At 43.6% G+C, this 13,987-nt stretch overlaps 1 protein-coding gene across 1 annotated transcript in view; it reads right to left on the bottom strand.

Annotated features, from left to right (window-relative positions):
• BAIAP2L1 (BAR/IMD domain containing adaptor protein 2 like 1) overlaps nt 1–13,987 on the bottom strand; it is a 435,923-nt gene that overhangs the window by 261,646 nt on the left and 160,290 nt on the right. Inside the window, exon 3 of the mRNA XM_053694428.1 lies at nt 183–269. Coding sequence (XP_053550403.1) covers nt 183–269 — 87 coding nt within the window. The remainder of the gene's footprint in view (nt 1–182; nt 270–13,987) is intronic.

Genomic DNA, 13,987 nt, shown 5'->3' with positions numbered 1-13,987 from the left:
GAACCTAACCCCGGCGTAAACTGAGGGCTACCTGTATATATATGTACATATGTATATATGTATATATATATATATATATATATATATATACAGTTACACACACATACATAATATAAATTGCCAATGAAAGGGTAAAGATTTAAAAAAAAAAAAAAACACTTAAACGCATTCTGCCAACTTACCTAGGTCTTTAGAAACAGGAGAGACTGTAGTCATTTCACCCACTTTTGCAACTCCATCATAATAAGCTTTTCCCGCCAGTACCATTGCTGAGAGAAGCAAACAGTTAAAAATGGTTAAAAAGTGCACTGGGAAAAAGAAAAATAATACAACTAAAGTTTAACAAAAAAAATATATTGCTAATAATAATAATACATGAAGATAATGAGCAGCCAGAGCATTTTACATGAATATCTTAAAAACATATTGTCAATGTAAATATCTAGAAACACCTGATGTACAAGAAATTTCATTTATTGTTACTTGACAATAATAATAATAAAACATACATTGCTGACCTGCTTTGGCACTTGCTCAATATAATTTGAAGACAAACAGGTAAGAACAATATCAGATAATTATCTCCAAAACCATTGCAATAGTTTTACCCCGTCATGCCCAGGGCAAATGTTTAACATCAGAACAAATGAGATCATGTGATTTCAAGGTCAGGATTAGATAATGGAGTAATTCCGAAGATGCTAGGCACGCCCCCCCCCCCTATTTCGATTTTCCTTTTACTTAAAGGGACATTAAACCCAATTTGTTTCTTTCATGATTTAGAAAGAGAATGCAATTTTAAACAACTTTCTAATTTATTATATTAAATATGTTGCTTCACACACACATATACATATATACACACACACACATACATACACAGAGTAGCTCACAAAAGTGAGTACACCTCTCACATTTTTGTAAATATTTGATTATATCTTTTAATGTGACAACACTGAAGAAATGACACTTTGCTACAATGTAGAGTAGTGAGTGTACAGCCTGTATAACGGTGTAAATTTGCTGTCACCTCAAGATAACATCACACAGCCATTAATGTCTAAACCGTTGGCAACAAAAGTGAGAACACCCCTAAGTGGAAATGTCCAAATTGGGCCCAATTAGCCATTTTCCATCCCCAATGTCATGTGACTCGTTAGTGTTACAAGGTCTCAGGTGAGAATGGGGAGCAGGTGTGTTAAATTTGGTGTTATCGCTCAACATTGCACCTCATGGCAAAGAACTCTGAGGATCTGAAAAAAAGAATTGTTTCTCTACATAAAGATGGCCTAGGCTATAAGAAGATTGTCAAGACCCTGAAACGGAGTTGCAGCACAGTGGGCAAGACCATACAGCGGTTTCACAGGACAGGCTCCACTCAGAACAGGCCTCGCCATGGTTGACCAAAGTAATTGAGTGCACGTGCTTAGCGTCATATCCAGAGGCTGTCTTTGGGAAATAGACGTATGAGTGCTGCCAGCATTGCTGCAGAGGTTGAAGGGGTGGGAGCCAGCCTGTCAATGCTCAAACCATACACCGCACACTGCATTAAAATTGGTCTGCGTGGCTGTTGTCCCAGAAGGAAGCCTCTCCTAAAGATGATGCACAAGAAAGCCGCAAACAGTTTGCTGAAAACAAGCAGACTAAGGACATGGATTACTGGAACCATGTCCTGTGGTCCGATGAGACCAACATAAACTTAATTGGTGCAGATGGTGTCAAGCGTGTGTGGCAGCAACCAGGTGAGGAGTACAAAGACAAGTGTGTCTTTCCTACATTCAAGCATTGTGGTGGGAGTGTCATGGTCTGGGCCTGCATGAGTGCTGCCGGCACTGGGGAGCTACAGTACATTGAGGGAACCATGAATGCCAACATGTACTGTGACATATTGAAGCAGAGCATGATCCCCTCCCTTCAAAGACTGGGCCACAGTATTCGAACATGATAACAACCCCAAACACACCTCCAAGACGACCACTGCCTTGCTAAAGAAGCTGAGGGTAAAGGTCATGGACTGGCCAAGCATGTCTCCAGACCTAAACCCTATTGAGCATCAGTGGGGCATCCTCAAACGGAAGGTGGGAGAGCGCAAGGTCTCTAACATCCACCAGCTCCGTGATGTCATCATGGAGGAGTGTTGGAGTACTCCAGTGGCAACCTGTGAAGCTCTGGTGAACTCCATGCCCAAGAGGGTTAAGGCAGTGCTGGAGAATAATGGTGGCCACACAAAATATTGACACTTTGGGCCCAATTTGGACATTTCCACTTAGGGGTGTACTCACGTTTGTTGCCAACTGTATAGACATTAATGGCTGTGTTGAGTTATTTTGAGGTGAGAGCAAATTTACACTGCTATACAGGCTGTACACTCACTACTTTTCATTGTAGCAAAGTGTAATTTCTTCAGTTTTGTCACATGAAAAGATATAATAAAATATTTACAAAAATGTGAGGGGTGTACTCACTTTTGTGAGATACTGAATGTGTGTGTGTATTTGAGTAAAATGAACAGTTTTGTTTTATTCTATAAACTAATGACATGTTTCCCAATTTCCAAATAGAAATATTGTCATTTAGAGCATTTATTTGCGGAAAATAGCAAAACAATTGCAGTGTTTTCAGACCTCAAATAATGCAAAGAAAACAAGTTCATATTCATTTTTAAACAACAAATAAAATAGGGAAAGTCTGCCCCCCACTTGATCCGATCCCGGAATGGGGGCCGACCCTTCATGCTGACTTGCTTGAAGGCAAAGATACCCAAAAAGGATTCAATTCTTCAGACACCAAAACTTCACCTTCTACATTGACAAAGGCAAAGAGAATAACTGGGGATTATGGGTAGGGAAGTGACACTTAACAGCTTTGTTGTGGTGCTCTTTGCCTGCTCCTGCAGGCCAGGAGTGATATTCCCACTAGTAATTTGAATGACTTTGTGGACTCTCCATGTCTTAGGAAAGAAATACTTATGTTTTAAGTTAGCACAAGTTCAGAAATCAATATGTGGTGGAACAACCCTGATTTTCAAGTACACTGTTCATGCGTCTTGGCATGCTCTCCACGAGTCTGTCACATTGCTGTTGGGAGACTTTATGTCACTCCTGGCGCAAAAATTCAAGCAGCTCAGCTTTGTTTGATGGCTTGTGACCATCCATCTTCCTGTTGATTAATGGGGTTCAGGGACTAGAGATTGGGCTGGCCATTACAGGGTCTTGATCTGGTGATCCTCCATCCACACATTGATTGACCTATGTAGCATGGACCATTGTCCTGCTGGAAAAAAACAATCCTCAGGGTTGTGGAACATTGTTAGAGCAAGGAATCAAGGTTTCTTCCAGGATAAACTTGTACATGTTTTCTTTCATAAAGTGTTGAGAGTCCACAAGCCATCACATGTGGAATCTAATACCGAAGCTGTAGAAAGTATAGCTTTCCAAACATTGTAGTACATCTTTCTAATCACAGTTTTTCTAGCTTGGATAAGAGTGCCAATGAATGAATCAGAGAAATCTCTCTGTTACCATATGAAGGCAGATTGCCAGATTGTTATAGACAGTGACACATTCTGTGTCACTGTCCATAACAATCTCCTATTGGTGCCGGTGGGAGTTGTGGGAGAAAAAGGCAGGAGGCACGTGAATTGCACAGCGGCAGAGGGAGGGTGGGGGGCCCCTACACTGCAGACATTTTTTTTTAAGGGAGAGGGAGGGATGTGGTGATGCACTACAGGTTGGGGCCTTCTAAACTACAGAAAAAATAAAAAAAATGTAAAAAATATATATACATTGTGTACTGGCAGACAGCTACCAGTACCAAAGATGGCTGCCCTTAGTGGGAAGGGCAGGGTTAGAGAGCTGTTTGGGAGAGATCAGGGGGAATCAAGGTGGGATCACTACACTGCAAAATAATAATACATTTAAAAAAAAAGCTCTAAATGACATACTGATAGACTGTCTGCCAGTACCTAAGATGGTGGAAATGAGTGTGGGGTGGAGGGGGGGAGCTGTGAGGGATCAGTGAGATGTTAGGTAGGAGGGTAATACCTACATTACTATACTATTTCCCTTACCAAATAACTAATTAAACACGTCACTGCAGACAATATAAGAAGTGTGGTGTGCAGCAGCAATTAGCTGCCTTCTAATTACCAAAAACCAATGGCAAAGCCATATAAGTCTGTTATTTCCAAACAAAGGGAATCCCAGAGAAGCTTTTAGAATTATTGTGTCATGACTGCACAAGCAGTATGCAAGTAATTTCAGTTAGAAACCCAAAGCTTGTGAAAAAGTTATTTATATATGATCGCATATGGTGGCATGAAATATCCCAAAATGGGAATAGATCTATACCTTGGGTTGTTTACATAAACAAAATTAAAAAAAACTAAATTTATGCTTACCTGATAAATGTATTTCTTTCTTTCTTGACACGATGAGTCCACGGATCATCTAATTACTATTGGGAATATCACTCCTGCCCAGCAGGAGGCGGCAAAGAGCACCACAGCAAAGCTGTTAAATATCATCTCCCTTCCCTCCAACCCCAATCATTCGACCAAAGTAAAAGAGAGAAAGGAAACAACAAGGTGCAGAGATGTCTGAAGTTTTTAAAATACCAACAACCTATCTAAAGAACAGGGCGGGCCGTGGACTCATCGTGTCAAGAAAGAAAGAAATTTATCTGGTAAGCATACATTTTGTTTTCTTTCTAATGACACAAGTCCACGGATCATCTAATTACTATTGGGAATCAATACCCAAGCTAGAGTACACAGATGATAAGGGAGGGAATCTAAACGGAAGGCACTACTGCTTGAAGAACCTTTCTCCCAAAAGCGGCCTCAGACGAGGCAAAAGTGTCAAATTTATAGAATTTTGAAAAAGTGTGAAGAGAGGACCAAGTTGCAGCCTTGCAAATCTGTTCCACAGAAGCTTCATTTTTGAATGCACAGGAAAATGAAACAGCCCTCGTAGAATGAGCCGTAACTCTCTCAGGAGGCTGCTGTCCAGCAGATTCATAGGCAAAGTGAATGATACTCTTCAGCCACAAAGAAAGAGAAGTAGCCATAGCTTTCTGTCCCTTACGTTTCCCAGAGAATACCACAAACAGAGCAGAAGACTCACGAAAAGCCTTAGTCGCCTGTAAATAGAATTTTAGTGCATGTACCACGTCCAGATTGTGCAGTAGCCTTTCCTTCTGAGAAGAAGGATTAGGACACAAGGAAGGAACAACAATCTCCTGATTAATGTTCCGGTCTGAAACTACTTTAGGGAGAAACCCTAATTTAGTATGTAAAACCACCTTATCTGAATGAAAAATAAGGTAAGGGGACTCATTCTGTAATGCCGAGAGCTCTGACACTACGAGCAGATGAAATAGCAACAAGAAACAAAACTTTCCAAGATAACAACTTAATATCTAAGGAACGCATAGGCTCAAACGGAGCCCCTTGAAGAACCTTAAGAACTAAGTTAAGACTCCAGGGAGGAGTAACTGGTTTGAACACAGGCCTGACAAAACGATTGCACGTCTGGGACATCCGCCAGACGCTTATGTAACAAAATAGACAAGGCAGATATTTGACTCCCTTCTTGGAGAAAGGACAGAATTCTAGGAATCCTAACTCTACTCCAAGAGTAGCCCTTGGATTCACACCAATATAGATATTTATGCCATATCTTGTGGTAAATCTTTCTAGTCACAGGTTTATGAGCCTGAATCATGGTCTCAATGACCGAGTCTGAAAATCCACGCTTGGATAAAATTAAACGCTCAATCTCCAAGCAGTCAGTTTCAGAGAAACTAGATTTGTATGAAGGAAGGGCCCTTGAAGTAGAAGGTCCTTCCTCAACGGAAGTCTCCAAGGTGGAAGAGAAGACATGTCCACCAGGTCTGCATATCAAATCCTGCGAGGCCACGCAGGTGCAATGAGGATCACCGATGCCCTTTCCTGCTTGATTCGAGCAATGACTCGAGGTAAAAGAGCGAATGGAGGAAATAGGTATGCGAGACTAAAATTTCAAAGTACCGCCAGAGCGTCTATCAGTACAGCCTGAGGGTCCCTTGACCTCGACCTGTACCTCAGGAGCTTGGCATTCTGCCGAGATGCCATGAGATCCAATTCCGGCTGACCCAAATTTGAGAATCAGGCTGGAAAACACTTCCGGATGGAGATCCCACTCTCCCGGGTGAAAGGTCTGCCTGCTCAGGAAGTCCGCCTCCCAGTTGTCCACTCCTGAAATGTGGATTGCCGACAGACAGCAACTGTGGGTCTCTGCCCACTGAATGATCTTGGCTACTTCTGTCATTGCCAAGGAACTTTGAGTTCCTCCCTGATGGTTGATGTAAGCCACTGAGGTTATAATGTCAGACTGGAACATGATGAACCGGGCCGAAGCTAACTGAGGCCAGGCGAGAATTGAAGATTGCTCTCAGTTCCAGAATGTTAATGGGTAAAACAGACTCTGACCGAGTCCATGTTCCCTGAGCCTTTAGAGAGCCCCAGACTGTTCCCCATCCCAGAAGGCTGGCATCTGTTATCACCATCACCCAAGAGGGTCTGCGAAAGCAGGTTCCCTGGGAGAGATGATCCAGAGACAACCACCAAAGTAGAGAATTCCTTGCCTCCTGCTCCAGCTGTAATCGCGGAGACAGATCCGCATAATTTCCGTTCCACTGCCTGAGCATGCTTAACTGCAGAGGTCTGAGGTGGAAACGGGCGAACGGGATGATGTCCATTGCCGCTACCATCAGTCCGATTACCTTCTTGCACTGAGCTACTGATGGCCGAGGAGAGGACTGAAGTGCTAGGCAAGAATCGAAAATCTTTAATTTCCTGACTTTTGTCAGAAAAATCTTCATTGATAAAGAATCTATTATGGTTCCCAAGTAAATTACCCTTGTATTTGGAACTAAGGAACTCTTTTCCAAATTCACCTTCTATCCGTAAGACCGTAGGAAAGATAACAACATTTCCGTGTGAGATCTTGCTTGTTGAAAGGAAGGTGCCTGAACTAGAATTCAACTGTGAAAAAGGGAACAGCGCAAGAGGACTAGATTCAAGGTAGTAGTTTATTCACAAAAGTAAATGACACAACAGAACAGATTCTACTTACTAGAAGTAGGTTAAAATAAGCCTTTCACAATCAATGATGTGAACATATGCAGCCCGGACAGGGAAACCCCACAGCTGACTCGTACGTCTCACCGGCACTTTTTCAACCGCACACAGCTGAGACCACATCACGGAACTTCCTCAAGTCCTTCAAGATTGGTCCAAAGAGCTTGACGCATTTCCCTCGGAGTACGCCCGGGCTTTTTCAAGAGCTCTTGAAACTGACACTATCACTGTAAATAGTTAACGTTTTCTGTGGATCTGGTTATGTCCCCTAATACATCTCAGGGGATCATTGTGCAGTAAGACTGTTCATTATATATTTATTTCTATATTTGTTTCTTTGCTGTGAAGCGCTGCTATCTATATTTGTTTTTTGTAGCCTGAACCAGAATGTCGTCCAGCTAAGGTGCCACTGCAATGCCCCGCAATTGGAGCACCGCTAGCAGGGATCTCAGAACCTTTGAGAAAATTCTGGGAGCTATGGCAAGACCGAATGGAAGAGCCACAAAATTGAAGTGTTTGTCTAGAAATGCAAACCTTAGAAATTTGTGATGGTCCCTGTGTATGGGAACATGCAGGTACGCATCCTTTTAATCCACTGTTGTCATAAATTGACCCTCTTGGACCAAAGGAAGAATGGAACGAATAGTTTCCATCTTGAAGGACACTCTGAGGAATTTGTTTAGACTCTTGAGATCTAAAATCGGTCTGAAGGTTCCCTCCTTTTTGGGAACCACAGATTGGAATAGAACCCCAGACCCCGTTCCTGCATTGGAACAGGAACTATCACTCCCAGGTCGGAGAGGTCCCAAACACAGTGTAAGAATGCCTCTCTTTTTGTCTGGTTTACAGATTATCTTGAAAGCAGAAACCTGCCCCTGGGAGGAAAGGTCTTGAACTCTAGTTTGTATCCCTGGGACACTATGTCCACCGCCCAGGGATCCTGAACATCTCAAACCCAAGCCTGGGCAAAGAATGAAAGTCTGCCCCCCACAAGATCCGGTCCCAGATCGGGGGCAGACAGTTCATGCTGCTTTTGATTCAATAGCGTCTGCCAAAATTCCTTGATAGAATCTGCTATAGGAAACATCTTTTTAAATACAGGGGATGGAGAAAAAGGGATAACCGGTCTCTCCCATTCCTTAGCAATAATCTCAATAGCTCGATCTGGTACAGAAAAAACTTCCACCATGGAAGGTACATCAAAATATTTATTTAGCTTACTGGATTTTTTAGGATTTTTTAGGATTGACAACAACCATGGTGTCGCTGTCATACAGTGTAGCTAAAACCTCCTTGAGTAACAGACGGAGGTGTTCTAACTTAAACCTGAACGATACAACTTCAGTATCAGCAGGAGGAATTACACTGTCTGAATCTGAGATTTCACCTTCAGATGCTACCGAAGTATCCTCCTCAGGCTTCTGGGAGGGGGCATTCGAAATAGCAACAACTGCGTCTGTAACCTCACTTACTGAATGCTTACTTTTCCTCTTGCGTTTTCCCTGCAGCATGGGAAAAGCAGACAACGCATCAGAGACTGCAGAGGACATGAAGAAAGCAATGTCTTGCAACGTAACTCCAGGTGGAGTTTCAGAGGAAGCGCAGGGAATTGCATGAGTGGGCAATAACATTTTGGACACTTGAGGAGAAAGCTGCGGTATATATTGAACATTGTCGTTAGACTCCTGAACAGCATCTGCCTTAGACAATGTTGGCTCAGAAAAATAGTCGGTCCCTGTAATTTAAAGTTCTCTACATGAGGAACAGAAAGGGATAGGTAGTTCCACATAGCATCAAAACATAAAGAACAAGTAACATTTTGCAAGGCTTCTTGGTCCATTCTGACTCACAATGGAACAAATTATCACAAAAAAATACTTAAATTTTTAATAAAAATTAAAACACAAAAAACATTACTGTCACTTTAAATCATAAAACTTTTTTTATTTTTTGTAGTAAGTAACTAAATAGTGTTATGCAAGTACTACTGACAACCTCTACACCTCAGCTTAGCTTTGCTGAGGTGCCAACCTGCCCTGGTGACACAGGATAGTATATCTCCAGTAAAAGATCCGGAACTCGACTTGCAGTTTAATGAACAGCTGTCCGGTACTAAAAGCGCAGTTTTAAAACTTATTATGCGCTTTCCTGTCTGAGACTGTTATCTGCACCCTCCGGTCACAGCGAATGAAGGGGAAAATGGCGCACAACAACAAACTGCCGCCTCAGTTAGCCCCGCCCATCGTGGGCGTCTAAAAAAATAAACCTCCCGGTCGGCATACTTTAAAGTCAAGCCGCCGGGAGAAGTGAAACCACATTAAAATTAGCATTTTTGTATTAATCCTCAGCCCCAGTGCCTGCCATAACCATACTGCCATTATATGTTCCCCTAAACATATATATTTATAAAATTGTGTGTCCCTTAGTGAATAAAGTGCCCACTTTTTCCTGTGTTTACCAAGTCAGCACTTACCTCATAAATCTGCCAGGCAGCTCACTAGGTTTGAGAGGTCTTCTCCCTTACATGGACCTGTGGAAAAAGAGAAAAAGACTGAGTAATCTTACTCAGGCTTTCAGTATTAGGGCAGCATTAACTACATGGGAGGCGCAGTTAGAATTATGTCCCACAAGTTCCCATTGCTTGAAAGCCACCACTGCTCTACTGAAGAGACTGATATGGACTATGGCTACACCCTAGAACAAAGCAGCACAATCTTGCACTACTTAAAATAATATAAAAATCTTGCTTGAAGAATCTTTTCTAACACCTAACTTTACCACTTCCTTGCTCTAACGTAGGCAAAGAGAATGACTGGGGTTGGAGGGAAGGGAGGTGATATTTAACAGCTTTGCTGTGGTGCTCTTTGCCGCCTCCTGCTGGGCAGGAGTGATATTCCCAATACTAATTAGATGATCCGTGGACTCATCGTGTCATTAGAAAGAAACATAAATTATGCTTACCAGATCATTTCCTTTCCTTCTGTATGAGGAGAATCCACAGCATCATTCATTACTTGTGGGAATACAGAACCTGGCCACCAGGAGGAGGCAGACATCCCAGCCAAAGGCTTAATTACCTCCCCCACTTCCCTCATATTCCAGTCATTCTGCCAAGGGAACAAGGAACAGTAGGAGAAATATCAAGGTATAAAGGGTGCCAGAAGAAAAAACAAAAATTTAAGTCTGCCCAATGGAGAAAAACGAGCGGGGGCCGTGGACTCTCCTCATACAGAAGGAAAGGAAATTATCTGGTAAGCATAATTTATGTTTTCCTTCTTAATATGATGAGAGTCCACAGCATAATTCATTACTTGTGGGAAACAAATACCCAAGCTCTAGAGGACACTGAATGAAAACGGGAGGGCAAAAAGAGAGGCAGACCCTTATTTGGAGGGCACCACAGCCTGCAAAACCTTCCTCCCAAAAGCCGCTTCAGCCGAAGCAAAAACGTCAAATTTGTAAAAATTTTGAAAAGGTATGTAAGGACCACCAGGTAGCCACCCTACAAATCTGCTCCATAATGACCTCATTCTTAAAAGGCCCAGGATGAAGCCACAGTCCTAGTTGAATAACCTGTAATCCTCTGAGGAGGCGTATGTCCCACTGTCTCATATGTCAAGCAATTAATACTCCTCAACCAAAAAGATAAGGAAGTGGAAGAGGCCTTCTGCCCTCTACGCTTCCCAGAATAGACAACAAACAAGGAAGAGTCTAAAATCCTTAATAGCTTGAAGATAGAATTTCAAAGCTCGAACCACATCCAAATTATGAAGTAGCTTTTCCATTGACTAAGAAGGATTAGGACACAAGGAAGGAACCACAATCTCCTGATTGATGCTACAATCAGAAACAACCTTAGGAAGAAAACCCAACCCAGTACGAAGAACAGCCTTATCAGCATGAAAAACTAGGTAAGGAGGCTCACATTGAAGGGCCGCCAAGCAAAAGCCAATAGAAAAAGAACCTTCCAAGATAGTAATATAATGTCAATTGAACGCATAGGCTCAAATGGAGCCCTCTGCAAAACTTTAAGAACTAGATTTAAACTCCAAGGAGGAGCGGTAGGTCTAAACAGGCCTGATTCTAGACAAAGCCTAAACAAAAGAATAACACAGCTAGAGCCGAAATCTGTACCTTTAGGGAACTTGCAGAAAGGCCCTTCTCCATACCATCCTGGAGAAAGGAAAGAATACTGGAAACCTTGAACTTATGCCAAGGGAATCCACGCTCTTCACACCAGAATAAGTAGGTCCTCCACAACTTATGATAGATGTGACAAGTGACCGGCATTCAAGCTTGAATGAGAGTATCAATTACTCTCTCAGAAAAACCTCTCTTGGCTAGGACTAGGCTTCAATCTCCACGCAGTCAGCCTTAGAGAATCTAGATTTTGATGAACAAAAGGACCCTGTTCCAGCAGATCCCTGCAACAAGGTAACCTCCTTGGAGGAGATGAGGACAGCCTCACCAGGTCCGCGAACCACATCCTTCGCGGCCACGATGGAGCAATTAGTATTGCCGAAGCTTGCTCCTGCTTGATGCGGGCCACTAGCCGAGGGAGACGTGGTAACGGTGGAAAAATGTAAACTAGACTGAACCTCCAAGGCACTGCTAAAGCACCTATCAGCTCTGCCTGAGGATCTCTGGACCGCGACCCGTATCTGGGTAGCTTGGTATTGAAGCAGGACGCCATGAGATCCATCTCCGGCGTCCCCCATCTGTTGCAAATCTCCGCAAACATGGAGAGACCATTCCCCCGGATGAAAGTATTGTCTGCTGAGAAAATCCGCCTCCCAGTTATCCACACCCGGAATGTGTATCGCTGACAGTGAGCAGTTGTGGGCCTCCACCCATTCCAGAATCCGAGATACCTCCCTCATTGCTAGGGAGCTCCTCGTTCCCCCCTGATGGTTGATGTAAGCCACTGAGGTTATGTTGTCTGATAGGAATATGATAAACTGGGACGAACCCAGAAGAGGCCAAGCCTTCAGAGCATTAAAGATCGCTCCAAGTTCCAAAATGTTGATCGGGAGGAGAGATTCCTCTCGAGTCCACAGGCCCTGTGCCTTCCTGGAACCCCAAACAGCTCCCAATCCACTTGCGTCCGTAGTCGCAATCTCCAAGGATGGTCTCAAGAAGGATGTCCCTTGGGACAGGTGATCTGGACAGAGCCACCAAGAGAGAGAAAGAGAGATTCTCTCGACCGGTTGTCCAGAGAAATCTGTTGTGACAGATCCGAGTGGTTGCCGTTCCACTGGCTCAGCATGCACAGCTGAAGAGGCCTGAGATGGAACCTGGCGAATGAAATGTTGTCTATGCTGGACACTATGAGTCCAATTACCTCCATACACCGGGCCACAGATGGCCTTAAGGAGGTCTGTAGGGCAAGACAACTGGAAGTTAGCTTGTAACGTCTCTGGTGTGTAAGAAATATCTTCATGGATATGGAGTCATTATCGTACCCAGGTATTCCACCCTGGTACTTGGAACAAGAGAACTCTTTTCTAAGTTTATCTCCTCTGTCAACCGACATGATGGAGCATGAAACAGGATGTTGTCTAAATATGGCGCTACTGCTATCCCTCTGGTTCTCGCCACTGCAAGCAGAGCCCCCAGAACCTTCGTAAAGACTCTTGGGGCAGTAGCTAGACCAAATGGAAGGCAACAAACTGTAAGTGCTGGTCCAGGAACGCTAATCTCAGGAACTTGAAGTGTTCCTTGTGGATTGGAACGTGAAGGTAAGCATCCTTCAAGTCTATCGTAGTCATTAACTGTCCTTCCTGAACTAAGGACAGAATGTACCTTATCGTCTCCATCTTGAACAATGGGACCAACAGGAACTTGTTTAAGCAATTTAGGTCCAGAATCGGGCAAAAAGTTCCCTCCTTCTTTGGGACCACAAAAAGGTTTGAGTAGTATCCCAGACCTCTTTCTGCTAGAGGTACCGGTACAATTACTTCCAGGAAGGAGAGATCCCTCACGCACCCTAGAAAGGCCTCTCGTTTTTCTGGCCTTGAAGACAGGTTTGACAAGAGGAATCTGCCTCGGGGTGGATGAGATCTGAAACCTATCTTGTACCCCTGAGCGATGACCTTCAGGACCTAAGGGTCTTGCATGTCCCCCAGCCAAGCCTCCAAAAAGAGAGATAGTCTGCCCCCTACACAGTCTGGAGACACATAGGGGGCCGCCCCATGATGCCGATTTTGACTAGGCGGGCTTCTTGTTCTGCTTGGATTTATTCCAAGACTGAGTCGGTCTCCAAGTCCCCCTGGGCTGATCAGGCTTCTCGGAGGGCTGCTTCCATTGGGGTTTATCCGAACGAAAGGGACAAAAATTAGGACCTTGTCCCTTAGGCTTGTTCTTATCCTGCAGTAAAAAGGCACGCTTGCCTCCGGTGACAGTGGATATGATTGAGTCCAGGCCTGGACCAAAAAGAATCTTCCCCTTAAATGGCAGGGAAAGAAATCTAGATTTGGAAGTCATGTCCGCAGACCAAGACTTCAGCCAGAGTGCCCTACGTGCTAGTACTGAAAAATCTGACGCCTTAACATTCAGGCGAATAATCTGCATATTTGCATCGCAAATAAAAGAATCAGCCACTCTCAAGGCCTTAATTCTTTCCTGGATCGTGCCAAGGGGACCTTCCACCTCGATCAACTCAGATAAAGAGTCGCACCGATAGGTGGCGGCTCCAGCCACCACAGCTGCTGGTTGAAATAAATATCCTGTGTGCTGAAACATCTTTCTCAACAGAGCTTCTAGCTTCTTATTCATGGGCTCTTTGAACAATGAAAAATCCTAAAGCAGGATAGTAGTGCGTTTAGCAAGTGTACAGATAGTGCCATCCACCTTAGGGACGGAACCCCA

Source organism: Bombina bombina, chromosome 11, assembly GCF_027579735.1.
Source record: "Bombina bombina isolate aBomBom1 chromosome 11, aBomBom1.pri, whole genome shotgun sequence".
In the NCBI taxonomy this organism is placed as follows: domain Eukaryota; kingdom Metazoa; phylum Chordata; class Amphibia; order Anura; family Bombinatoridae; genus Bombina; species Bombina bombina.
This window is presented reverse-complemented; position numbering and strand designations above follow the sequence as displayed.